This window comes from Chanodichthys erythropterus, chromosome 3, assembly GCF_024489055.1.
Source record: "Chanodichthys erythropterus isolate Z2021 chromosome 3, ASM2448905v1, whole genome shotgun sequence".
Taxonomy (NCBI): domain Eukaryota; kingdom Metazoa; phylum Chordata; class Actinopteri; order Cypriniformes; family Xenocyprididae; genus Chanodichthys; species Chanodichthys erythropterus.
Window position 1 is genome coordinate 30478481 of NC_090223.1, and position 27983 is coordinate 30506463.

Genomic DNA, 27983 nt, shown 5'->3' on the forward strand with positions numbered 1-27983 from the left:
TATACATGTATAAAAATGAATAATGCATATTATTATGATTTTTACAGAGACTTTTCAGGTATTGTTCAGGTTCAAAATAATTACAATACTTGTAATTGGTAACCATGAAGTTCAACAGCTGTTGAAAAGGGTTTAACGGTCCAAATGCATTTGGCTCGGCTTCAGGCTGAATAGGTCAATGATTCATCCAGCACCCATCCAAACTATCGGTTTCTGATTGAATGGGAAATTATATGGTTTCAGAGATTTCACAACCCATTCCCAATCACCACATATAACAAATACACACGCTTTCTCAGCCATCGAAATCCACAGGCCTTGCCTCCCCAACATTATTCCAGCAGCTTTCACATTGAATTTGACTTCAACACAGTCATTCTGCAAAGGTCATGCCATTGGAGCAGTTGTGCTCATCTTGGCATTCAACTGATGGTTACGGCAAATCCAGCTTTGCTGAGGAGCTGGAAGAAAATCACAGACAGAGATACCCTGAGGTGAGAGAAGCAGCCTGTAGTCTTGTATACAGGTACATCTCGCCCACTGAACGAATGTGCGACAGATAACGGAAAAAGCACCATTCTACCCACATTTGAGAGTATTTCAAAACATCAAGTGATTTAACTTGTTTCAACTTGAAAAATTCATGTGCAAGTAATCTGATAAAGTAGACCAATTTAACTAAAATGCACAGCTAAGATGCCAAATTATAATAAAATTATATATATATATATATATATATATATATACACACACACACACACACACCCGGTAACACTTTAGTTTAGGGTCCAATCCTCACTATTAAGTTGCTTATTAGCATGCATATTTCTAGAATACTGGCTATTTATTAATTCTTATAAAGCACATATTAATGCCTTTTTCTGCATTAATATGTTCTACATCCCTTAACCCTACCCAATACCTAAAATTAACTACCTTACTAACTTTAATAAGCAGTAATTAGGAGTTGAGGCAAAGGTCATATAGTTTATAATGAGATTTGGACTCTGAAGTGTGTGTGTATATATATATATATAGAGAGAGACTTTAGACTATATATCTGGCTATAAGAGACTATAATCCCTTTTGACATTACAGTACAGAATAGCTCTTTCGGCATTATCCTGAACATTCAGTGTAAGTAACAATCTAGGATAGGAAGTAGAGGAAGGTCGTTTTTAAGTTTTGTTACAAGCTGTCCACACATTGGCAATAAATTCTTAACCCTAGCCCTTTTAACCATTGCAAAACTGTAAAAGTAAAACTTTAGACAGTATCTGTAAACATTTTAGAAGACAAATAAAGCAGACAACACAAATTAATAACCAATAGTATTTAATGATCGCTCCGAGTTCTGCCCTGTACCCCTGAACTAGCTCCGCCCCCGCTAGAGAGTTCTTTCCCACAAACAGTAAAACAGGATCAGGCAATTAGCCGTATCACCAGACCTAAACATATATGACTGTGTGTAATTTTTGAACGCATTTGTGTCTGTGTGTTTCTATGTGAGGCACAACACTTTTAATCAATGAAAAATAAAATCTAACTTTATCTCATTTTCCAACATTAGATTCTGTCCAAAAGACAATGAGAAACAAGAACATATTTGGGGGAGGGGGGGGGGGTCGGTTAGTGTCGCTAAATCTAAAAGAATATGCTTCCTAAATGCAATTTAATAACAGCGTAAAGCAAAAAAAGGACAGAAAAATAAAAACACTCAAGTCAAACGGCACCACCTACTGGTAGAGCTCAGCTTTGGTCATAGAATGGGGGTGAAAGTGAGTAGGACAAAAAAAAAAATAAAACCCTCCAGAGACAAACAACTGGGCTAGACCTGTCCATTACATCTCTCACATGGTACAAACATCTGATTGCCAGCATAGACGATCAGCTAACCTAGAGGTCCTGATGCTGATTTGGCCTCAGCATTTATTGTGTGATCTGAGTTCAGAAAGGCGTTTAAACTAGGGTTAACTATTGTTGAAATGAACCCACTGACAGTATTGCTTCCAAAAGTTCATAGATCCGTTCCAAAGGCAAAAAAAGAATGAGAGAGAACGAGGAAAATGGGCTGGGACGGGCTTTTTGTCAGCAGGGAGCGTCTCCAGATTCTTTAGGAATATTGTACACTTGAATGCACATTAATATGAGGCTTGTCCCATCAACGGTGCTGCCATGTAAGAAAAATCAAGCTGACCTCGTTATAAATGTGTCTATACATGTGTATGCATGTATTTGTGTGTTGTGGGGTGCAGGGCGTCTCTTCCACCAGTCTTGAGCCGTTGCAGTTCCATCCTTCTCACATGTAATACACCCTTTTTTGAATTCCTCTCGCTCTGGCTCACTCTAGGGGTGTTTTTTTTAAGTACCCTCCCATCCAAAAAATTAAAATAAAACAAAACAACCCTCCAGATGCCTGGGAGAGGAAGAAGGGTGGAGGGGGATGCGTGTCATCTCCATCCCTCTCTTACCCTTTCCTCCTGCTCCCTCGCTTGGCAGGTAAGGGGTTTGAGACCCCTTCCAGTACACTGCAGAGAGGGGCGGGGCAAAATGCAAATGCCCCACACCCCCTGCTCCGATCAAAACAAGCGAGGATGGACGGGACGCTCAATTTGAGGCGCTGCTGTTAGAAGAGCTGGAGGTTGAGGCGACGGCCATGCTGTTGTTACCGGTGGCAGCCACAGACTTGCGTATGTGTGGGAGGAGGTAGGGGTCACTGGCCAGCTGGTGAACGTCAATACGATCCTCCTTACGGTACACCAAACATCTGCGAATGAAGGCCTGGAGTAGACAAGGAATTCACTGGCATTAGAAAATGTTTAATTATTAATTATTATAGCATGTAAAAGCAGAAAACTAGGGCTGCACAACGATTGATTGCGATTAATCGTTTGCAAAATAAAAGTCTGTGTTTACGTAATAAATGTGCATGTTCTGTGTATAATAATTATGTATATATAAATAAATACACACACATACATATGTATATTTAATAAAAATGTTATATTTATATATATATAATATAAAATATATTTATATATATATATTTATATATATATATATATATATATATATATATATATATTTATATATATATAATATAAAATATATTTATATATATATATTTATTTATTTATTTATACATCTGTGTATAATAATTTTGTATATACAAATACACACACACACATAACACACATTTATTACGTAAACACTTTTATTTTGCAAACGATTAATCGTTATTAGGTTGGCATCTGTTTTTATTTCATATTCATGTTTTTTTTTTACATGAAAAGGTATTTTTAAAATGGCATTTCAGTTTTTAGAGTGGTCCCAAAATTTTGGGGGTGAAGTTTGTGCCATAAAGCAAAAAAAATTATTCAGAACCTACATTTTATGTAAAAAGGCAGCAGACAATAAACAATATTGTTCCAGAGACATTAGCAAATATTAGCCAATCTGGCTCACTAAGTAACTAGTCATTATTATGTTACGTCTCCTAGTAACACAAAACCAAACTAATGACAGAGTCCCACAACCTTTTTGGTGGCACTAATGTGAGCACAGCATTTGAGCAAGTTGCTTGCTAAAAGATTAACATGGGACAAACAGAGACAACAGTTTTCAGAAATAACTGTACATTCCATATAACTGACAGATTATTAAAATCAGTTGTGGCCCTAATTATTACTCTGATTTCTTTTTATCTGAAAATGGTTTCAAGGTCAAAGCAGGCAATTATTTTATTGACCCCAAACCTTTGCATGGTACTGTAACTAAAATGCCATCACTATGTCAACACCATGTGTGAATAAAAATCGATTTAAAAGAACTGAATAGGATTTACAATTATAGTCAAAAGCGGAAGAAAGATGCAACCTTTTTAAATCTAAAAATATGTACCACACTGAGGATATACTCATGGGGCAATCTGGATATAAAAAGGATTAATAGGAGCCAGTAACTCTTATTTCATGACACTCAGAATCTTCAACAATACTGGCAAGCTCCAACTCATTCTGCCACCAAATCATGATGTATCCCGATCTTCAAGCAGAAGGAGTTCTGAGTGATATCAATCTGCAATCTGACTTGTAATGCGGCCTGGATTCATATTCACATCATATTATATGAATTATATTCACATTATAATATATGTTGGTTTGTTTGTCCCACCCCAGACTGAGCCTGGTTTCTCCCCAGGTTTTCTCCTCCATTCTGTCATCTGATGGAGTTTGAGTTCCTTGCCTCTGTCACCTTTTGGCTTGCAAAGTTGGGGAAACTTAATATTCAGTAATACTATTAATTTGCCTGCACTGACACTATTGGATGAGAGCTGGATGATGACGACATCACTGGTTTCTACAGAGCTGCTTTATAGATAAATTGATCTTGAACTATAATTGATGAACTTTACAGTTATTGAACCAAACTGAATCAACACAGACCTGACTTCAGCTGAGTGAAGATACCATTGTGCTGCTTTACAGTATAATTTAATTGTGTTTTAACTACTGATCAGTATTTTCCCGTTTATCCCTGTGAAGCTGCTTTGAAACAATCTTTATTTTATAAAGTGCTATATAAATTTAAAGGAGATTCTGGAATCCACTGCCGCTTCAATATATACCCTTTTGAGTGAACTGTAATGTGAGACTTATAATCAAGGTATTAACCAATAATCAATATTTATCCTTCTATACATCACATGATTTTAAAAATTTCTTCAAGTCTATGTAATTTTATTTAGTTATACATATCACCAGTCTGATTACAGGAATGTGCTCTCTCCATGTATTTTTGAATGAATTGAGAATCATAGAAGTCTCTATTTAGTATCCAAGAGTATTTTTGTGTGCATTTTGCATATTGCATCAAAAATTTCTGGAATGAAACACCAAGATGTGCGTAAATTCTAAAAATCCACATTAAAAAAAAAACCCTTGCTTGCTTGAGTCAGATATATTTTCTATCCGATAAGAAAACAAGTGCATAAACTACGAAGGAAACACATTTACGGAATAAATTCCTCAATGCTCATAAAAAATCTTGTTGCAAAGCATCTGAAATGTCGTCAATGTGGTTTGGTATAATTCCTCCCAGAACTGTCTTACATGACTGCGTTCCTAAACAGCAGCATCCGCTTCTAAAAGCAAGATAAAATTGCATTTTGTCTGCACAATCTGAGACGCAAATAATTCATGATATACAAAAATTATTACATACAGTGGCTTCTCCTACGTTTCGTAGTGATATTTAGCACCAGTTTATCAGGAAGTGAAGATTTTGTTCTTATTGACTCAGCGGATGGAATGCTTTATTCGCAAATGTTTTATGCAATATTGTGCATAAGTTAAATTCGCAACTTTGGATGGAAACATAGCTAGTGACTGTAGGTTTGACCTAGTGGTTGTCGAAATGTCAGGTAAACACTTGATTTATAAAAAAAAAAAAAAAAACATACTGTTTTGTGTTTAGTTTTTGGAAATATCAACCACTTCTAACTTGTCAAGAATGCAGCAACAGTGTTAACTCATTTAGCCCGGCTTCCAGACAGTAAATATGTATTTGTTTTGTATTAAGTTCTTGAGAGAGGCATCTAACCGGTTAAAACTTTTCATCTTCTATTACTACAGTACCTCTTACTGAGAATGAGACCATGTTATCAGTATGTTTTGGGGAAGTATCCTGTTCAACCTTGAAGAAGCTATGTATCCCGTGAATCTGCGTATGTGTGCTGGTATTCTTGTTGCAGATCAGTACTGGTGATAGATGGACAACTGGCACCCTAGATGATGGAATGACTTGTTTTTCTCAACAATCTGGTTCCTAAACCAGGGTACTGGTGTCATACAGATAATCAATGGAGATATATGCCTCTGCCTATCAGCCCATGTGTGGACATTGTGGACAAGATTATCTATTTCTTAGCCAATCAGAATCATTCAACCTCAAGTAATGACGTAGTTAGTATAATTGCTGCTCCTATTGAACTCCTATTGAGTGACTTCGGCTGATGAAACTATTCTCAAGTAAAATTCTTCAATTTATTTATTTTTTTTAACCCTGACTCCAGGTCTTCATTCATTATATCTGGTCCTTAACTGTAAATCCCCTACAAAATAAAGGTGACTTTACCATGAAGAAAAGACAGAGACAGTGAACAGTCTACAAAGGTACCTTAGCTTCAGGTGAGACTCCTGGTTTGGGAGGAAACTGCACCTCTGTGGCTTTGAGAATAGTGTTCTCCTGGAGGATGTCCTGCTGGGATTGATTATGACCGAACGGCTGTGTGGTGAAGAATGAATGAAAATGATGAGGAGAGAAAGGCACTAATATCTCAGTGGACAGTGACTACGCAGCCAGTATTAGAAAATGTATTTGTGTGTTTTTTACCTTCTTCCCATAGAGGCACTGGTAAAAGATGACTCCAACGGACCAAACATCTACTTTGTTAGAGATCTTAGGTGGCTCTTTTCCAACCACAAAGCATTCTGGAGGAAGATACCTGGAGCAGAACAAGGCAAGTTTAGCATTTTGGGCTCAGCTGCTTATACAAACTTTTAGACCACAAATGACTTAACAACATTGTCAGCTCTGTGTTGAGGGAAATGTCACTTCATTTGACCAAATTCAAGAACTTCACAAATCCTGGTCATTGCAGACCACTAACCAGTATGTCCCTGCCCCCTGTGACGTCAGCTCCATGCCGTCCACCCCGTAGTTGTCGTCGTCCATGATCTTGGACAGCCCGAAGTCTGTGATTTTTATCTCTCCACATGCTGTGCCATTCACCAGCAGAATGTTACCTAGACAAACACAAGGATCAGTGCTCAACAGAGCCATCTTGAACCCTTTCTCCATCTGTTCTCATTCTGGTCATATGCATGTTATACCTGGTTTGAGGTCGTAATGGATGATTGGCGGGCGGATTTCATTTAGGTACTTGAGGGCATTGACGACCTGCATTATGATGGATCGGGCCTCTTTCTCTGACATTAGCTTGTGCTGCTTCAGGTAGAAATCCAAATCGTTCCCCTCACAGTACTCTAGAACAGTGCAGAATCTAGAAACAATACCACATAAATCAAGACCTCTTTCATCTCTCCATTTTAATGAGTGAAATAATGGAAAACAAAACTGCACCAATCAAATACGTAGATTACACAAAATTAGTGAAAATGATGCACATCTTGAAATGGGCTTTAAATCAGAGACCATTTATATTTCAATAAGACAAGAGCAAGTTTACTCACGAGTCGGTATCCAGGGAGAAGTAGTCATACAGTTTGACTATTCTAGGATGGTCCAGTTCCTTATGGATCCTATATTCTCGACAGGCATGCCTAAAAACATTTCATGTCAATTCATTTTAATTAACAAGTCGTGCTGAATAAACTTTTCTTCATTGACAGAATAATAGACCATATCTGAATCTTCAAACATAATGAGATCAATGATATTGGTATACAATTTTTGACCAATTTGTGTCAAGATTTATATTTTACATTGTTATAAATGAGGCCTCAGAATTCCAGTCTGGTTCAGAAAGAGAAATGCATTCTGGGACAAGCACACTTGGCTCCTAATGTTGAAACAAAAGATTGAGTAGTTTTTAAGAAGCAAGGATGGAAAAGGTGTTTTCACTCACTTGTGATAGTTCTCTTTCTTCTCATCTCTCCAGTTCTTATTAAGCTGGTGAATTTTCACAGCCACATACCTCTGCTCAGTCAAATCAAAGGCCTGGAGAAAGAGAAAGGAACAGGAAGAGAAAGTCAGGCTTAAATAGCAGCACTAGTCGATTAGTGAAGCTGCCTAACTTACCTACTTTTTTAACCTTCTATTTTAAGTCTGTGTCCTATGTGAACAGCTACATGATTTTTTTTCTTTAAGATGCACTAGTCGATAGGGATGGGCATTTTTGGCAATTTTTCATTTCGATCATCGATAGGTTTCAAAAACAAGTAATCGAGTACTCCTGGGCGGGGCGTGTTTGGGGGGGGGGGGCATGGAGATAATGAAAATATTTGAATACTTATGAAAATGAATGTTAGATAACTCTGTTAGATACAAATTATAGATGTAACATTAAAACTGGTATCTGTATAAAAGGATGCAAATGCCAGTGAACTTTAAGTTACATGCTATAGCGAGAGTGAGAGTGAGTGAGAGCGAGCTCCCACTGTGATGCGCTTTCATGACAGCGTGCTGAAACACTGGCAAGGACAGAATTTACTATAGATTTCTATACAGTTCTCATCCATTCCATAAATTGCCTGCACATTTTTGAAGCCATAAGAATTCAAACGAATTAGCATATGCCATTGAACAAATATGACGAAAAAAGCACTGCTGCATTATTATATCATTAGTAATTTTTTTTTTTTTAAGAAACATCTAGCCTAAAAGCAATCAAATATCGGCATTGTATTTGAGCATTAAACTAAACATGGATATGCAGCGCATTCAGTATATTAATAAATGTTGATATCACAACGCATCCTATATTAGGTTAATCAGATGAAAAACTTTGCAAATGCAAACGTGAGCTTGACCGAAAGTGTAACTCTTGTTGCGCTTTAAAAATGCAGCCAACAAAACGAAAGCACAACAAATTCTCATTCTATTAGGCTACATTAGTGTCACTATTGTAAATTTTTATTTATTCTAATATTTCAGCAATATTTTGGATTTAATTTGCACTTTCTAATTAACCATAATGTTACTTTACAGTATGAAAATCACTGATGATCATATGCGCCTATTTATGTTTCGGCTGGTGGGTGCCCACTCTCCATAAGAAAAAGCACTTTGAGATTCGTGACAGGACAAAGTTTGAGCGCGTTCAGTGCAATGGTCAAAGAAATCCACGTCCGAGCAGAGAGATTTGTGCTTGTGATGAATTACATGGATGCGCTCTCGACATTAACTAAATAGAAACTGCTCAAATGGACTATAAAAATGGAAAGAAAGCGGTGTCTGAAAGCTTCAATCGATTTTTATTGGTTGAAATTAAATGAGAATATCTTGTGTTTTTCCCGTGGGTGCTCGGCGCCTATGCTGATGATTATTGCCAAATTAATTATGAATATAATTTAAAGGATATTTTCAGCACAAGATAAAAGCTTGGCGCTGCACAGCTTGAATTAAACTGTATTTTCATCTCATCAAAGTGAAGCCAGACATTCTCTCTCACTTCTTTTGACGCATGCTGTGGCAAGCTAAACAATCAGAGCTCAGGGCGCTGCCCAAAGTGCTGCTATAACCAATCAGGAGAAGAAAAAAAACAAACAAAAAAAAAACATTTTGTTTACATGATCGATCGTCGCTGTCACGGTTGAGTAGTCGATTGAAGTTGCACATCCCTACTAGTCGACAAGTCATCCAGTCAACCCACTGACTAGTTGATTATGTAAATATGTATATTTGTACATCCCTAAACATTCACATACACATTTCCCATCACAGATCTGCTTACCTTGTAGACCTCACTGAAGCCTCCTCGGCCCAATAGATGCAAGAGCAGGTAACGGTCATTTAGCGTGGGATGATCTTTAAACCTGAGAGTTGAAATCACAATCGATCAATGATTTAATAGATAAATCCACCATAATCCACCCGTTTAAACTCTAAAAAAAACCTTCAAAAGCTCTTTAAAAAAATAATCCCTGTACTGAAACCAAAAGTGTGGAAATAAACTTTGAAAGTGCCTACTGGGAGTTATCTTCATTGTGGATTCTCTTGAGCTCTCGGATGTGAAGATTACGCACACGCTCCAATCGCTCCAGCTCCACTTGAATCTCTGCTTCCTCCTGCAACACACACACACACAGCACCAAGACATTAAGACCCATTTCCTTGACAACATGAATTTAATCATACATGTAATATGAATGTGTTGATATGAATACCTTCTTCAGGTGCCCGAGTCTCAGTTTAAAAATTTCTTCTTGCTCATGGTATTCTGCTAAAGATAACCTGTGAAGACAAACAAATTAGGATAAAATCCAATTAAGTTGAAATGCTAAACTACTCAATGCCAAACATGATGGAAGACAGAAAACTCACATCTCGTTTTCCGCGCCATTGCTCTTGCTCTTGCGTTTGTTGGGTTCTAGGTTTGGGGGAGGAGTCTGACTGGCGTTGGGTGGTTTCTTCTTCATCAGCAGTTTCCTCTGCCTCTCTATGTCCTCTCTCTGCCCATTGACCCTTTCCTGTTGTCTATACAGACACACAGCAGTGTAAGAAAGTAAAGTCTGATCAGTGGTTTCAGGCTACTAAGTCGAGAGATTTTTATGTTACACGTTTCTTGGAATTTCTTTTCATATTTCAAAGTATCATCATTCATTAAGGTGTCCACATCCTCCACCCTTTGCATGCTTGTTTCTTAAATATTTTCGGGCTAATATCATAATCCTTACTTATACTAGGGATGTGCCAATGACACTTTTTCCAGAACAAGTCCGACACTTTCATTTTTGGTACTTACCAATACCATTACCTCCATTTTCATTGCGTTTATAACTTTAAAAAAAATATTGGGTAAAGAAACCTAAAGAATATGAATCATATTAGTTGGCTTAATTCATTTATCTAATTGATATTTCCATCAGCTATTTTCACATTTAACTATGCCTGTTAAAATGTATTATACAAGCTACTGTAACTTCCACTGTTCATTCTAGTGCTCCATTTCATCTTTCATTTACTATTTAGAGCAGCTCCAGCAGGGCTCAAAGCTCAGAATTTTTTCTACTGGCTTCAGATATTTGCACTAAACTTCTTGCATAGCATGCCAGTACCAAATTGAGTTCTTTCATGCCTTCTTGCACTTCAATATTTAATTTGGCAAGGCCTAAAAAATGCCCAAATGATAAACTTTCATGATGATGCAGCAGCACTGGCCCGATCAGGACAGTGATAGTTCCATCAACTGTCCTGAGCACTGTTCACACTGGCCCCAGGCCATCGGGCAGTCCTTATTGTGGAGCCCTGTCCAGTGAAATGGCACAGTAATCACATGAGGTTCTCATGTAATAATGCAGTAGTGTTATAAATTAATCATGTAACAATTCATGTTTTTACTTGCATATATAATTTAGTTTTAATTCAAATGATGCACGAGCATGAAAAACAAGTGCGCACACTCTCTCTCTTTTTACGGTCAGTTAATATGTTTCTCCTTTTCTTTTCTGTGCTATTGACATATTACAGAAACTACATAAATTTCTAGTGATATCTGTGAAAAAGAGATGCACTCGACAAGTGTATGCGTCTGTGCCACTGCGCATATTTCTATTATCAGATCGCGCACAGCAGCTACAAAGGCATGAATATTTAATTTGTTCAATATTCCATTAAATAGACACATTTACTTAATAGACATCCTTCTTTGATGTCCCCTGTGTGGTATCAGTTTTTGATATTGGTGCATCCCTATCTTATACCAATATGAATAAAGACCTGTTCGCACAAAACAAATGTTCCACCAAAAACATTGTAACATTGTAATTTAATGTATCAGTTTAGACTGACCCAAAGATTTACATGCCATAAATGCAACAGTTCTAATCTCTTTTAGTGCAGAAAATCTAAAGAAAAAAGGGGGCTGGTGTTAACCCCAAAAATCACACTACTACAATTTTATGGAAGAGTTAACATACTTTTAAAATTATGTACATAATTTTGACCTAACATTTACTTCTTTTGAACAGTCATGTACAATGAAATAAAAAAAGACAATTACAAGAGCACAATTTTTCAGTAGCCCTTCACTGCAGAAGATGAGATCCAGGGGGCAGAGACGGGTAGGTTTAGAGATATGTAAAGCGGGAGGAGTTGGATCTGGATCCAACCTTGCCTCCTGGAACTCCTGTTCTGTAGTGAGGACCATCTCCAATTTTTATCTGCTCAGCATAGTTTAAAACAGTTAAATATAAAAAAAAAAAAAAAAAGAAACAAAACAAGGCTTCCTTTTTAAAGTTGACTATGATAAGCATTTGCTTTGATTCTGAAACAAATGCCTCTATGACACATTTCTGGTATTGACTACAACCTTCAAATGCATACTGGAGGACTTTTCAAGGGACTAGATATAATTACTAGATAAAAACATACAGTTAAATCCAGATATTACTTAAGTCCTAAGATAATACACTCAATCCAACTGACTGTTTGCCAGCAGCAGAACAAATGCTGGTGGGTTAAGCTGGTCTATTGAAGGTGGCCGTAAATGTTTACTTAAACCAAAGTAGAGTGGTTTTACCTTCTTCTGTAAGAATTCATCACTTAACCTAGCTTTGAAAGGACAATGTTTACCAAGTTTTTGTTTATCTAGTAAAACGATCGGTCATTTTCTAAAAAAAAACAAAACAAATGTATATGCTTTATAAGCACAAATGATCACCTTGCATGTGTTTCCACTTTCCGTATTCTTCAAAAAGCTTACGCTGTATGTCCTACACCTTCCTTATTCAACTTATAGAACGAACGCGGCGTATACATATACATTTGTATTTTTTTAGAAAATGAGTGATGGTTTCTCTAGATAAAGTTTAAAGCCCTTTGAAGCTGCACAGAAACTGTAATTTTGACCTTCAACCGTTTGGAGAGTCCACTGAAGTCCACTAAAAGTAGAATAATCCTGGAATGTTTTCATCAAAAACCTTAATTTCATTTCGACAGAGGATAGACACCCCCATGTCATCCAAGATGTTCATGTCTGAGTAAATGATCAGGAAAATTTAATTTGAAAGTGGACTTATCCTTTAAACTAAGCCAGAGCGCGTACACACCTCATGCACCGGATGCCGTACGCGCACAAAGGGCAGTTGGACATAGTGGTGTATTAGAGGTAAAAAATTATATAAATACTGTTCGGTTTCTCGCACAAACGGATCGTTTCGTGTCTTAGGACATCAATGTGTCATCACGAGCCGCAGGGTTTAATTTGTATTTGTCTGTGCATGTTTTTTTTACTCAGATTTTGTTCCCATTGACATGCATTATACGACTGATAGACTGCAACGGTTGGAGTTAAAAATCATCATTTGTGTTCTACTGAAGAAACAAAGTCACCTACATCTTGGATGCCCTGGGGGCATCAAATTTTCATTTTGGGGTGAACTATCCCTTTAACACCACTGATATTTTCATGGTGAATATTTAAAATGCAATAAAAATGTTCCTATATAGGGTTTTTAAAATCTATTTTTCGATACAAAATGGTAAAACTGACATGCTAATTTTGTTAGAAGGCTATAAGGTCTGTGCACATATGAGCACCCAGCAAGATCCTGAAAGCAGCACATTCATTCACCAATCCTGAATGAGTCTTTTATGGCTAGCTCTCCACACGTGTGGGGTGAAACCAACCATATTCTGTCAGCGCGTGTCAAGTGTGCGTGCATGCAACATTTGCCTAGGCTCTGAAGTTTGAGAGGGTGTGCACGTGCAACTCACGTACTTGACTAGATTCTGAAAGGCGTAGCCATCTGTCCACTGCTCAGTAAATGAGGCTCCGTGCCGTACGGTGGTGAAATGGCCCAGACGTAGCCGGTCCTGCATGCTCTTTTCTCTGCATGCAATTTTCTCCTGTTTGGACTGGGGAGAAAAAAAAAAAAAAAAAAAACACCCACAATTTAGTAATTGCATCATTATAACATATGTAACACATGCAGAACACTACCACACATTTACCTTTTCGATAAGCAGTTTCTTACTCATGGTCACACATTTATTGAGTCGTTCTTTACATCGTTCCAGCATCTTCTGCTGCTCATCGATTTGTCTGCGCAGGTCACAGTTCACCTGCAATGCACAAACCCACCAACATAAATGCCATTCTTCAGCAGTGCACTTTAAAACCTGATTTAAGCCACAGTTCATTCATGTAAAACATTTTAGTGAGTCAAAGTGTCATTCATGGCTGAAAGATTCATAATACAACAAATCACTCTGTGTGTACACTGCCGTTCAAAAGGTTTGGTCCATTTTTTAAGTTTATGAAAGAAGTTTCTTCTCACCAAGGCTGCATTTATTTGATCAAATACACAGCAAAAATAGTAATATTGTGAAATAGTATAATTTAAAATATCTATTCTATCTGAATGTATTTTAAAGTTATTTAATCCTGTGATGGGCAAAGCTGAATTTTCAGCAGTCATTACTCCAGTCTTGATCACATGATTCCACATCTCACATAATCGTTCAGAAATCATTCTAATTTGCTGATTTGATACTCAAGATCCATTTCCTATTATCATCAATGTTAAAAACAGTTGTGCTGCTTAATATTTTTGTGGAAACCATGATACACCTTTTGATTCATTAATTCTTTTGATCACTTTAATGTGCCCTTGCTGAATAAAATTAATTCCCTTAAAAAAATAAAAAAAAAACCTAACAGACCCAAAACTTTTGAACGGTATTGTAAATTGAATAGTGATGCCGTTTCCCCACAGGCTCTGTTCTCAAAAAGAGGCTGCAAAATATTTAGAAGATTTCCATATCAATGCTATGTGTGAACGAAATCGTACCCTGAGCAGGTCGTCAATACGTCCCTCTTTCTTCTCCAGATCTGAACTCTTACTGCTCTCCAGCGCCGCTAACTTCTCCATTGTCAACTCAGACTGAGAAAGAGTGACCAAAGCTGGGGGTTAGCGTGAGGATCTGAAAGTGTCTGAAGGAGTGAGCGTGTTTTTGGAAGTGTGCGTTACCTGTGTGGCTCGGTGCTGAGTTTGTGTAGAGGTTGGCTTGTGGGAACAGGTCAAGTGGGAGTGGTCTGTGGTTACTGAGCTGATGGAGGAGGGGCTTCCTTGCTGCACCTGTCAATCAAAACCAAAAACTCATTACCTTCAACACAAAAAGCAACCAGAAAAGGTCTTTGAGGACTTGCCAGTCCTCCGCACCGCAACTCTCATTTTTATTTATAATAACAATAATTACTGCTACTGTGACATACAGCACATGAACACAATTATAATTATAACTTCTTTGATTATAATGCTTGTACTGAACTGCTTATACACAGCTAGAGCAATAACTTGTCATCTGCTAAGCATCAGTTAAAGCATACAACTTGCAATGCAAACTATATGTACCCCAACCTCTCATCCCTACAATTTTCTTTTTGTTTTTTTTTATTATCTATAATATTTATTATTGTAGAGCATCACTCAAAGTGTTGTTTTTACTGCCTAAATGCAAGCTGAACATATACAGTGGCATGAAAAAGTATGTGAACCCCGTGCAGAATCTGTGAAAATGAGAGTTATTTTAATAAAATAAGAGGGATAATAAAAAAATGCATGTTATTTTTGTTTAGTACTGTCCTGAGTAAGATATTTTACACAAAAGATGTTTGTGTTTAGTTCACAAGACAAAACAATAGCTGAATGTATTAAAATAACCCCATTCATAAGTATGTGAACCACTGATTCTCAATACTGTGTGTGGTTACCTGATGATCCACGTTTTTATGTTTTGTGATGGTTGTTCATGAGTCTCTTGTTTGTCCTGAGCAGTTAAACTGAGCTCAGTTCTTCAGAAAAATCCTCTAGGTCCTGCAGATTCATCAGTTTAAGCATTTTTGCATATTTGAACCCTTTCCAGCAGTGACTGTATGATTTTGAGATTCATCTTTTCACACTGAGGACAATTGAGGGACTCAAACTCAACTATTAAAAAAAGGTTCAAACATTCACTGATGCTCCAGAAGGAAACACGATGCATTAACTTTTGAACATGATGAAGATGTCACAATTTTTCCTATTTTGTTTAAATATCATTATTTTTCATTTAGTACTGCCCTTCGGAACCATCAGAAGATACTTGCATGTTTCCTGGCAGAAAACTAAGTACAATTTACCTTAATATTTGAATTCAAAAGTGCATTAAGGCTCTTAATGCATCGTGTTTCCTTCTGGAGCATCAGTAAATGTTTGAACCTTTTTTAATAGTTGTGTTTGAGTCCCTCAATTGTCCTCAGTGTGAAAAGATGAATCTCAAAATGATACAGCCACTGCTGGAAAGAGTTCAAATTAGGGCTGTAACGATATGCAATCGAAATCGCGATACGCAGGTCCACGAACCTGTATCGCGATGTGAGAAGGCAGAATCGCGACACACCCCTACCGACTCCCAGAGTTATCCTTCCTGTCCAGATCCAATGCTACCACATTTTTAAATTACTATAAGTATTAGGGGTGTAACGATTTATCGTAGATGGTGTGTCTCAATCAGCTCTCTAGTTCAGTAAGTGTTTCGGGCACACATTGAATCTTGCAAGCAGGTTTAAACGTTTCTCATGTCAGTCTCTTGCATGGTCGCGTGAGAAAAGTCGTGGCTTTCTTTCACCGCAGTGCACAGCAACAGCTGTGCTCACAGAAAAGCAAAAGACGCTTGCGATGCTTTGCTTTAAGTTCTGTGGCGCCGTTCACATATTGCTTCTTTTCCGCGTGCAAGTCAGTTATTATTTTCAAATGTAGGCAGGCGCGCTCATAATGGGATCGACACGCATACAATTCTCAACTTTTCAGAATGCCGCAAGCGCACCGCAGGTCGTGTGACAAGAATCAACCGATCAGCTATGGCCTTTCCGTAACAAAACATCAAAAGCTCAGCCGAACAGCTGATCATAGCTGTACATGGTGGTTTTTATATCTTATCTCCATCAATATATCTCGTAGTAAAACTAATGCAAGGGCTAGAAATCATTTATCCTTTGCAGAAACATCCTCTTGGAGAGCTCAGTTCATTGTTGCATAGCAACGACCGACGCCACGGGAGCGCAAGCACTTTGGAAAGAAGGAGAAGCGGTGCGGCCGCGCCTTCCACGCATTTTTTAGACGCGATATGTGAACAGCCCCATTCATAATTCTAAGTTCATGTTAAATTTAACATTTTTTTTCAGTGACAGACAGCCCTATTCAACTGTTAATTTGAATACAGAAGGTTTTTATTAAAATTTTATATTTATTTATTTTATTGAAATGTGATCTTGTATGTACAACAAGGAAAATTATTGAAATTTGTTCATGTTTTTTAATAAATCTTGTTTGAATTTCAGTTTCATTTTGTTCAAAATATCGTGATACGTATCGTATCGTGCACTTCGTATCGAGATACGTACCGTATCGTGACCTGAGCGTATCGTTACACCCCTAGTTCAAATATGCAAAAATGCTTGAAAACTGATGAATCTGCAGGAGCTGGAGGAATTTTCTGAAGAACAGAGCTCAGTTTAACTGCTCAGGACAAACAAGAGACTCATGAACAACCATCACAAAACATAAAAACAGTCGTGGATCAACAGGTAACCACACACAGTATTGAGAATCAATGGTTCACATACTTATGAATGGGGTTATTTTAATAAATTCAGCTATTGTTTTGTCTTGTGAACTAAACACAAACATCTTTTGTGTAAAATATCTTACTCAGGACAGTACTAAACAAAAAATAACATGCATTTATTATCCCTCTTATTTTATTAAAATAATTCTCCTTTTCACAGATTCTGCAAAGGGTTCACATACTTTTTCATGCCACTGTACATGTATATATGGCTGAAATAACAAACCATAAGACTTTAGCTCTTCTTCAAAACACAAATTAAGATATTTTTATTGAAATCTGAGGGGTTTCTCTCTCCACTGAATGTTCAGGTAACCAAAACCTCAATCATTTTTAAAAAAAAAAAAAAAAAAAAAAAAAAAAATCCATATGAATCAAAGGGTTTAAACCAAGTCTTGTGAAGAGTTATTATCGCTTTTTATGATGAGCAGATTTAAATTACATCTAAACAATGATTGACACATACATGGAGCACATCTCATCTGGTAAGTACGTGTGTGAGATGCTCAAGAACCAATGAGGTTTGTTCTAGTGTGTGACATTTGAATAGAGATCAAAGGTCTGGTGGTAGGAATGAGACTTACGGCAGCAGGAGGGTTGGAGAGAGAGTGCTGAGGAGAGGACCGTGCCACTGGAGGAATGCCACGCGCTGGACTGGTTCCAGTACCACTACCCCCTGCAAACTACACAGAAACACATGACTTAGAGGTTAAATCAGAGGAAATGAGCTTCAAAATAGAAAGAATGCATGAACTACATGCACCTACCTCAAAATAATCACTAATTTTGTGCCCTCTCCCTCCTCCTTTGCCTGGGTGAGGGGGGGAAAAAAAAAAAAAAAAATCAAAGCAATAGTCATTAAGAAATGACTCTAAAAGACATAATGCAGACCTGCTATAAGAACCAGAGCATTCGGCAATCAATCACATTAAACATCAACACCCAAACTCACCCTGGTTGTCAAAAGGGTCTCCTTTCCTTTTACGTGTTCTCTGGTCATTAGATTTCTTCTCTGGGGTCTGAGTAGGGAGAGAGAGAGGGAAAGAGAGACAGACATTGTAAGCTGCCAGGCGAAAGCAAGAATCCATGACATCACCTCATTCCACAACCCCATTCATTCCAGAAGTTTCCATTGAAATTTTAGAGGCTGTAAGCTCATATAACCTGAAAGACTGGACATCAACATCCAAAGACTACAGAGACACAACAGTCTCTGCATATCTGCCTGTTTTCAAATAAATTGCATCCGTTTTAGTTTACAACATCTCGTAATGCCTTTTTTCAACAACATGGTTAAAGTGTAATATCGCTGATTTTCAATCTGCTTTCTATTGTTATAATGACCGTAGTACATGTAAATGAACAATGTTTACGAGTTCTACATGTTATCTGGACTGAGAAATTCAAGTTTGCCAAGAAGTATTTCCTACTAAAGCAAGGTGGTATTTGATTCTGGTAAGCATATCCATAGCAGACTGGTGGGAGTGGCCTTCGGAAGACAGCAGCCTTATTTCTCGGTTGCGTGAACGGCACTCTCAGATAGCCGTGCTGTTCACACAGAGGACGACAACTTTAACATTTTAATAGTCATTCTAATTCTAAGTCCAGACCACAACTATAACAATAACAACACAGAGGAATGATATTGTTGGAATCATTTTCAACTATTTTTCCAGCTGATGAACAATAAAAATCACTGAGACCCAGTCAGAATCCAAGAAGCACAAACATTTAAAGCATCAGACGACATAACTGCAGCATGCTTATAATAAACAATGTTATCATTCATTCAGGTGTGAATCTTCACTTGCCTCACGATTTGATTACAATTCAGAGGACAATGATTTGATTATAAAACAATTCTCATCCAACTCCTTCAACATCAAGCATGTCCACACTTAACTTTCTCATTCCTGCATGATCCTTTTAAAACAGAATCCAAAACTTCAGACAAAAGTATTTTGCTTCTGATGGACATACGCAACGTTTTTTTTATTATAGGTTATATAATGATTGTTCTTTATTTAGCCTACAATAAAACAGTACATTAATATGCATGATAACTTTTTTTATTTAATTAAAATGCCTATTATGATTTTGCATCGATGCAGAATGCATATGGAACTTTTTGTGTGAATGTAACTTTAGTCTTGCTTTCTGTTTGTCCACTTTAGAGTTGTAATGTCAGTCAGTTCAATACAGTTCACTTAAAAGCACGACTGAAAACGAGTGAGTGAATTCAGACACCGAGTGCCCCGGAAGGGCTGCTGCTTTTGCATAGTTTGTGCTTGCCGTTTAATAATCTTTTGAAACAAACTGGCATCTCCAGCAATAAGATGAAAGGATTTATCTTGAATTCTGTCATGATAATGATGATGAATAAACCTTAGATAAACAATTTAATAATCATTTAAAAATAAATTTATACCTGTATTATATTACGCTGTATTGGTTTGCAAAATAAATGGATGGATGAATCAGCTGCGGGCGCCATTTCTGGCACGACGAAGGAATTAATTTAGCTTGTGACTCTCTTAGTCCATTATGGGTATTCTCTAGCCATTGAGCATACATCACTTGTACACTCCTTATTGCAGTGCACTGTGGGACTGAATGAGTGAACTCAATGTCCACTATGATTTCAGACACCACTAAAAATGGCTGTTCCCCCAAATTGTGCCCCATTTAAGATTATAGGGGGCGATTTCAGACACAGGGAGGGACATTATTTCTGTAATTTCTTATGTTGAAAATATTTGCATACTTTTGTTGTGCATTTCACTGACTAACAAAATCCAGATGCCAAATAGTAAAGAAAGGAGCAACTAAATCCACAAGTCAAAAAAACAGAAGCAACAAAGTCTTCCCAACCACATGCCCTGGATGATCTTATTGGTAAAAACAAATAAAACATGGTGTCAACTACAACATTTGAACAACAAGCTGGACCTCCCTGACTGTCAACATGAAACATGTTAGCTGACGATTGCATCACCTACTATAGACCGAAGCAGAAATACTTCAGAGACCCAAAGACCGTTTCACATCATAAGCTCCAAATGTGTACTAACCTCCAGCTCTTTGTCACTGAGGGAGCCCACGCTACACAAGCTCTGGTTAGATGACTCGTTGTGTCCAGAACCCTGCAGAGAGGAAGACAACAGATAAATGGATTTGCATTTCCTAAAGGAAAGATCGGTGCTTGCAAGGCAGGAGAAAACAGTGGTTAAGGTCTTTAGGCCAGTGAAAACGAACTGAAATGCATAAGAGCAGCTTTGTCATTGTTACACTTTTTTCGGTTATGTATGAAGCAATACATAGATAATAAATAATATGTTTCAATTTCACTTTCAATTTAGATTTGTCACGGTACCAAAATTTCAGTAGTTGGTACCAGTAAAATGTTGCGGTTCTTGGTACCAATTTCTGTACCAAAGCAAAAACTGTTGAATCAAGTACTACTTATATATGTCTCATCTATTGGTTATATCACTGTCAATCATCGCAGTTTCCGATTCAATAGCACATTTCAATATGGTTGTCTATCCAGAAACTTTAAAGTGTAAATAGCAGCATGAAAAACTAAACATATTCAGATTGTGAATGGGCCATAAACAGAAAGCAATAGAAGAGCCCTCCTTTTATAACCGCTAAGGCTGTCAATCTCTAAAGCACAAGCTCAATGAATTCTGCACTCTCGCTTTAATAAAACTGTCTTAATTGTACAATGAATCTCTTATTACATCATGTTTACACTTTGTTGGTTGTAATGAAAGGATTCACAAGCGAGCGGATTGTCTAACTTAATGACTAGCACCTCTTATAGGCCACACTCAACAGATATGATTGTGATTGGATACAACGCTTAACGGTTGGTATAAAAATATTTTTAAAATATAATAAAAATAAAAAAACACACCGTAAATAGAAAACTTTGAAGCTCTGAGAGGTTGCGCAAACAAACAAACCAGAGTGTTTGAAAGCAGTGTCTATCAGAGGGTACCGAATATACCCAGTACTATTGGTGCTGCAGAAATGCTGGCACAACAATATACCGACTGGTATCGGAAATACTGGTAGGTTTGAAAACCCTATTTAAATCAAAATGGCTTTTTTCTAGAGGTTTTTCTTGAGAGCTACTGGAAAATATTAACTGCCCAAATAGCTTTAATAATAAATATAATTTCAGGCATTCAGGTATATAACATCCAAATTTCATTATCCATGATCCAGTCACATTACTGAAATAGACTGGGTTACAAATGGCAATTCACAACAACTTCAACTACTTTAGCAAACTGTCAGATTATATGTCATATTTTCATCCACAAACAGCAAGAAAAAAAAAAAAAAAAAAAGATTTGTGACTTGCCCCAGTTCCCCTCCATTTCAAAGACTAGTAATTCCTTCCTAATTCTGTCTCTAATTCTCTCTCCTTGTTGTCTGTTGACCTAGAAGTAAATTAATTATCTAAAACTGAAAAGGGTTTCATGTTTTGGGTGAAGAAATGAACAAACAAGGCCAAAAAGTGTAGCTCTAGTTCAGCAAGAATGTTGAATATGACAGTTTTTAAATCATTACCCGAGTTTTATATGCGTGTTATTAATGTTGTTAACTCAAACACGCTTGTGTAAATAAAGCCTTCCTGCTCTGAGCTAAACATTCAATGAGATACAGAGAGAAAGCGTGACAGATGCTGGTCATTCTGGTCAGATCAGGCTAAAACCCAACACAATCCAATAACAGCGATAAAAGCCCCTGTGCTGCACACATACTGATGATTCTTAATCATTCACTTGGTGAAAATTCTCACACCAAACCAATGTAGAGAAAATGGTCATGCTAACTCTCCGACAACATTAAGCTTTGGCCAGTCAGTGGGGAGGACTCGCATGGCCATGGCAGTGACCAACTAATCTTAGCCACACTAGTTTCAATGTCGTCATCTGATTGGATGAATTCTACAGGATTTCTGAGAGATGTGTGGGTCGCGTTCTTTAAAGGTACACCTGGAAACAAAGCCGTCGTGTCTCCAAACTCTTGTCATCAAAGAAGAACACCGTTGTGTTTAAAACTGTGACAATTAGTTCTTATCAGGATCAACTAAACGCTGGATTTTCAAAAGTATGTGAAGTTTACGGCATAGACTCCATGCCAGCCTGTTAAAGTAGGGACATTGATGTTACATTTTATACACCCCTAAACAGGACGCTGAACAAAACGAACTATGATTTGTTGCTTTACATGTCAGTTAGGGTGACCTCAGAATCGATTCGCGGATCAATTCTGAGATTTTCCAAATGAATCGCGATTCTCTCTCAAATCGATTCTCAAATTTGCTAGTTTGCATTCGGAAAATCTCAGAATCATTTCTCAATTTGCGATGCATCGATGTACTGCCCCAGCCCTAGAGCACAGACCTTCTGCTGCCAGTCTGAAGGTCTGGTTACACAAGACTGATGAACAACTAACACTGAAAAACCCACTGTCCTACTCAGAACTGATCCAAATCTTTTCTTCAGTAAAAGACACGTGTTTGCAAATGCTGATTGATATCATTCTGGGGTTCTCCAACACTAAATTGACTAATGAAATAGGAAAACAAAGACAGATCATCTATTTCTCAACTCACTCTTGGCCAGAGTCCTTTAGTCGTTAGTCACCCCTTTCCCTTTATAGCACACTTTCATGACAGATAAGACTATTTGATGTGATTGTTTGCATCTGAAAGATGTTTTTAGAGCATTCAGAGCTATAATTTAGAATGCATGTAAAAACTTTTTTCCCAAAAGATGTTTATCAGATGTTTGTACAAAATAGACACTTTCTAGATGAACTGCTCTTAAACAGACATCTTGGAGATGTACGTGTGCTATCTGGGTTAGGGCTGGACGATTAATCGAAAAGTAACCGAAACCGAAATTCAGAACCTCTAACCGACGTAATTTTCCCATGTCGGTCATTTCAGTTTTTAATCCTGTTAATACTTTCCCCTTAAAACATTAGCCACGACTCCACCCCGTCCAGTCAGTGGCATAAAAGCAAAACACGGAGATAAACGCCGGTTCAACACAGTCATAGCGCGTGAGCGGTGAGCCTTGCGTCTTCACTAAACTTTGTCAGATGTGTTTGTTTTAAGGTTTGTACATTCAAGCGATTAGACGATCAGATGTATTATTCCGAGCTACCGTGCTCGCGCAGCTACATAGTGGCAGGAACACTCATACAAATAGTAGCTGCGCAAAACGTGAAGATCTGAGAGGAGAGGAACGCAGAAACTAGTCAGCGCTGTCCTGTGATTTATCACTAAAGGAGCTTAGAAACAACTTCTTATAGCATATATTTTCTACTTTCGAAGTAACCATTTGCAACCCACAGCTTCACAATGAACAGAGATGGTAAGGCTAATTCACACGCAATCACTTGTACTGGTACTGTGCTAATTTATCTTTATCTGATTTACAATGAGCAGAAATCTGTAAGAAATGTTATGAAGCATAGATGAAATAACTGCTGAAAGTGAGCTGTTATGTCAGATCACTCTTTAAATAGGAAAAAATATCCCACCTTTTAATAGTCAATCATATTTACAGTACAAACCTTGTCAGTGAACTATGAGGGCAAAAAAAAAAAAAAAAAAAAACAGAGACAAAATAATCGTTCATTAATCATAATCGAGGTAAAATGTTCAATTAATCGAGGTTTTGATTTTAGGCCATAATCGTCCAGCCTTAATCTGGGTACATCCATCTTTGACTAAAATAGCAAGCAAGCAAGATTTCAGCAACTAACGGGAACTAGTGGGACTAGTTATGCACAGAAAAAAAAAAAAAAAAGATTTAAAAATAAAGAAATAAAATAATTTTGGAGGGACGAAATCATGACCATAACAATGACGTTTAATTAGAGCACAACGTGGATGAGCTACACAGGTAAACATGTCAGCAGTGTGGAGACACTTCGCTGTGATCAAATTATGCTAGAGTACCAATAAGTTAACAACAAAAAAAATATGTTCGGCTAAAATATTGAGGGGTCTGCTTGTTTCCAAAGAACAATTCAGTTACCCAGTAGCCCAAATTTAAAGTCACCGTGAAATCAAAATGGAAAATTCCTGTTGTTTTTTTTTTGCAGTATTTATTATAGATGATAAAATTCCTGTGCCCTTATAATATATATATATATTTAATCAAAATAACTTCCCCTCCCTCTTCCAGCGACATCTCTTCTCTAAAGACATGAGGGCGGGACAACCTGTCACTCACATGACATCACAGCAATAGCAAACCACAATCATTCAATCAATTCCCAATGGACAAAATCATGTCCGGCTCAACATTTTTTCTTGTTCAAGAAGCCGTTTCACTCGGATGCATGTTAAATTCCCCAACACACACTTACGCAAACGTTTATCACATTTGGAATTAAAAATAAACTGTAGACTAATATGGTCATGTAGGCCAAATGATGAGTAAGAAATGATTAATTAATTGCTTTGCAGGGTCTTCAGACTATGCAAGTCCATTAGTTCACCTCACCTCCCGATCCAAGTCGTTCTTTCTTTAGTCATCACACGTTTATCATGTCTGCTCCCCACAATGATTATTTCACCTCTCATGTCTTCGGGTTTGAGTTGTTAGTTCCCTCGTCAGTGTCTGATCTGGGCCGTGACAGCTATAGACATTTATGGTGACAGCCCCATATGCAATTCATGCAGAACCGGAAACAGAAATGATTAGTTCGCCTCTAGAGTCTTTCGGGTTTGAGCCGTTCGTTCATCCCGTCACAGCCCCATAGGCTGAATGCAGAAACTAAAATGATTAGTTCATCTCTCGAGACTTTGGGTTCGAGTCTGAGTCCTTCATTCTTTTTTTACGTGACCGCTTCCCGGCTCAGTGTCTCACAACAAATACCTTACATTCGTAGTACTATTAACTGTATGTTGTATTATATCTAGAAATTATCAAAAGATATGCGCAATAAACATTTATATTATGCCACTATGTCCCTTCTGAACAATCTTTTTAATAGAAATATTAGACCAATATGTTCAGCCTTTATATAGGAAAATCAATTATTAGGCTAAAAACAAAAAATATAAACTAAAAAAATAACTACACACTTGTTTGTAAGGAAGGTTCTGAATGGCTGTCACAACACGTGAAAGAAGAACGAAGGACTCTGACGCAAAAGACTCGAGAGATTAACTAATCCTTTCACTTTCTGCACTCAGCCTGTGACGTGATGAATGACTCGAACCCGAAAGACATGAGAGGCGAACTAATCATTTCTGTTTCCGGTGCAGAATACAGCCTTGTCTATGGGGCTGGGACTTGATGACCGAACGACTCAAACCCGAAAGACTCGAGAAGTGAACTAATCATTTCTGTTTCCTGTAAAGAACCTATGGGATGTTGCACATGTGCAGTCAACACAAAATGAACAAATCGCTCTCTGGGACAACTTGTTATTCTCGAGTCATATTAAAGATTCGTTCAAAATGAGCAAATCGTTCGACACATCACTATTTACCAAAACTTTTGTTTCTGTTTTCGGCCAAATAAAAACTTTAATTGCCCTTTCAGTGAAAAAAGGGACACTACCTTAACTTGACATTCAAATCTCTTTTTGGTCCAAAACGCTGTCCTTCTTAGACTAAGGGTAATGATGACATGCATGAGTGAAACAACAGCTTTATTCAGACAGCTGGGCAGAAGCAAGAGGAAAAGTGAACTTAACATGTAACTGAATGCACGAAAGCAGACAGGCCCAGGGCCTAGACAAACACACGAATAAGAGAAGATGATGAGGTCTAATGTGAGAGGGAATGTATGTGCAGGAATTACTGATGATCATAAATAGATAGAAAAGGGGGCAGAAACATATCAGTTTGTGACCGGACAGACCTTGGCAACTCCGACTCCTGTGAAACGGGCCTCCAGCAGCTCCTGCCTGCGAGGATCCAAGCTGTGCAATTCCTCCATCATGGCTGGAGAGAGAGGAAGAGAGAGTGCATGGCATTATGTATCCATAGTGATGCTGACAGATTGACGGGACAGTGATGTGTGTGTGACATGTTGAGTCATGTGTCCCCAATACATGTTTTCGAGAGCATTCTGAGATTCATGACTCAGCCTCGCCACCACCACTAATTCAGTCATTAACTCAATCCAACCTAAAGCCATTTATCCTATTGATAACCTACGGGGAAAACACCATGATCATGCAAGATCTTGCGACACATCAATTCATGTCAAAGCACATGCAACACGTAACGTTAACCTGTAACGTTAGTGCATTTAACAAAGAAACATTGATTTTTAATCAATCAGACTTGTTCGCTACCAGAAAACTAATAAAATCGGTGCAAAATCATACACTGTAATAAACATTTTCCGAGAAGGTTGCCGAGGATTAACAAAAAAATAATAATATTCACAATGAACCTTGAACAACTCTATACTTCTTAACTAATCAACCAACCAAACTATTACAACGATACAACCACCGAATTAGATGTTAGTTAAATCCCATCCGTTGCACGTCTAATATGATTTAAGGTTCATTTTGACAAGATTCCCTTGAATTTGTAATCTTGTTTCAACATATTATACATCATTTCAAGATTACATGATGAATTGGCATGGTTAATAAGTTATCATTCTAGCTCAATTATAAGAGGTGTGCGATTGATTGAAATAACCAATAACTTCAAGAAAATCTAAAGAAATAACGTTTTAAAGGGAAAAAAGGTTCATAAAGGATCAAAACAAAAGAAACAGTATCTAAATACCGTCTCAATATCTCTTTACCCCTGGGTTTTGCTTCTATTGTCTGTTGTTTCTACATTGCCCTGCGAATTCTTCTGCTAGCCTCCTTAAACCTCCACATTTGTTTTTGTACCTGTATTATTGGAGTCTTTTCTCCCTCTTGCCGATTTATTAGATCTCTTTTCTTCGACCGTTCTCCTCCTCTGCTCTCCCGTCTCGCCCTTCCCTGTCTCAGCCCGACATCTCAGCGCTAGGCCTCAGCCGAAACCCCGACCCTCGCCTGCGCTCTGTGCCTGCTGTGTCGCTAGGGGACGCCAGCTCCGCGTCCTACTGTAGTCCGAGGACTGCGAGACCTCCGAGGCCTTGATCTCCCGAACCCGCCTTTCTCCGCTGGCCTTCAGCGATATCTATTTTCTACCAGATCTGAGACATGTGGTACCTCGCTACAGATCCACACCTAATGATTTACAATCCCAAAATACTCGATTCGCTTCGAAGTTAGTTAATCGTGTTGTTGTTAGGAGATATTTAGCTTCTCGTTTGTCTTCGCTGCTCTGGGTCAGCACCGAACCGGGATCAAGTCCTGGAATGATAAATCGGCTCTTTAAATTCCGTTCACACCTAACGTCTCCCTTTTAGAAAGATTAGATGATGTAGACGAAGAGAATCCTTTTCCCAATCAGATTCGCGAAATCAGAATCGATTCGGTTCGGTTCTTAATTTTTGCAATGTAAACAATAATCGGTAAATCTCATATTTTCTCGTGAGATTGTGCAAGACATTTCTACCTTTCAACCACGCCCATTTCCACTAGCAAACACTTATTAATGAAAGGAAAATAAATTAGTTTTTTTTCTGTAT

At 37.7% G+C, this 27983-nt stretch overlaps 1 protein-coding gene across 1 annotated transcript; it reads right to left on the minus strand.

The window, feature by feature from the left end:
* Positions 1-1315: 1315 nt before the first annotated feature.
* tlk2 (tousled-like kinase 2) lies at positions 1316-27880 on the minus strand. The gene is made up of 21 exons (XM_067381716.1): positions 27256-27880; positions 26259-26341; positions 20424-20495; positions 18305-18371; positions 18120-18163; positions 17937-18035; positions 14715-14822; positions 14535-14627; positions 13696-13806; positions 13463-13599; positions 10066-10218; positions 9909-9975; positions 9712-9809; positions 9476-9557; positions 7649-7740; positions 7254-7343; positions 6894-7063; positions 6671-6806; positions 6394-6505; positions 6178-6285; positions 1316-2781 (listed from the first exon to the last, which is right to left on the minus strand). Exons 2-21 carry the CDS (start codon positions 26337-26339, stop codon positions 2608-2610), a joined length of 2094 nt encoding a protein of 697 aa, XP_067237817.1. The 5' UTR covers positions 26340-26341; positions 27256-27880; the 3' UTR covers positions 1316-2607.
* Positions 27881-27983: the final 103 nt, after the last annotated feature.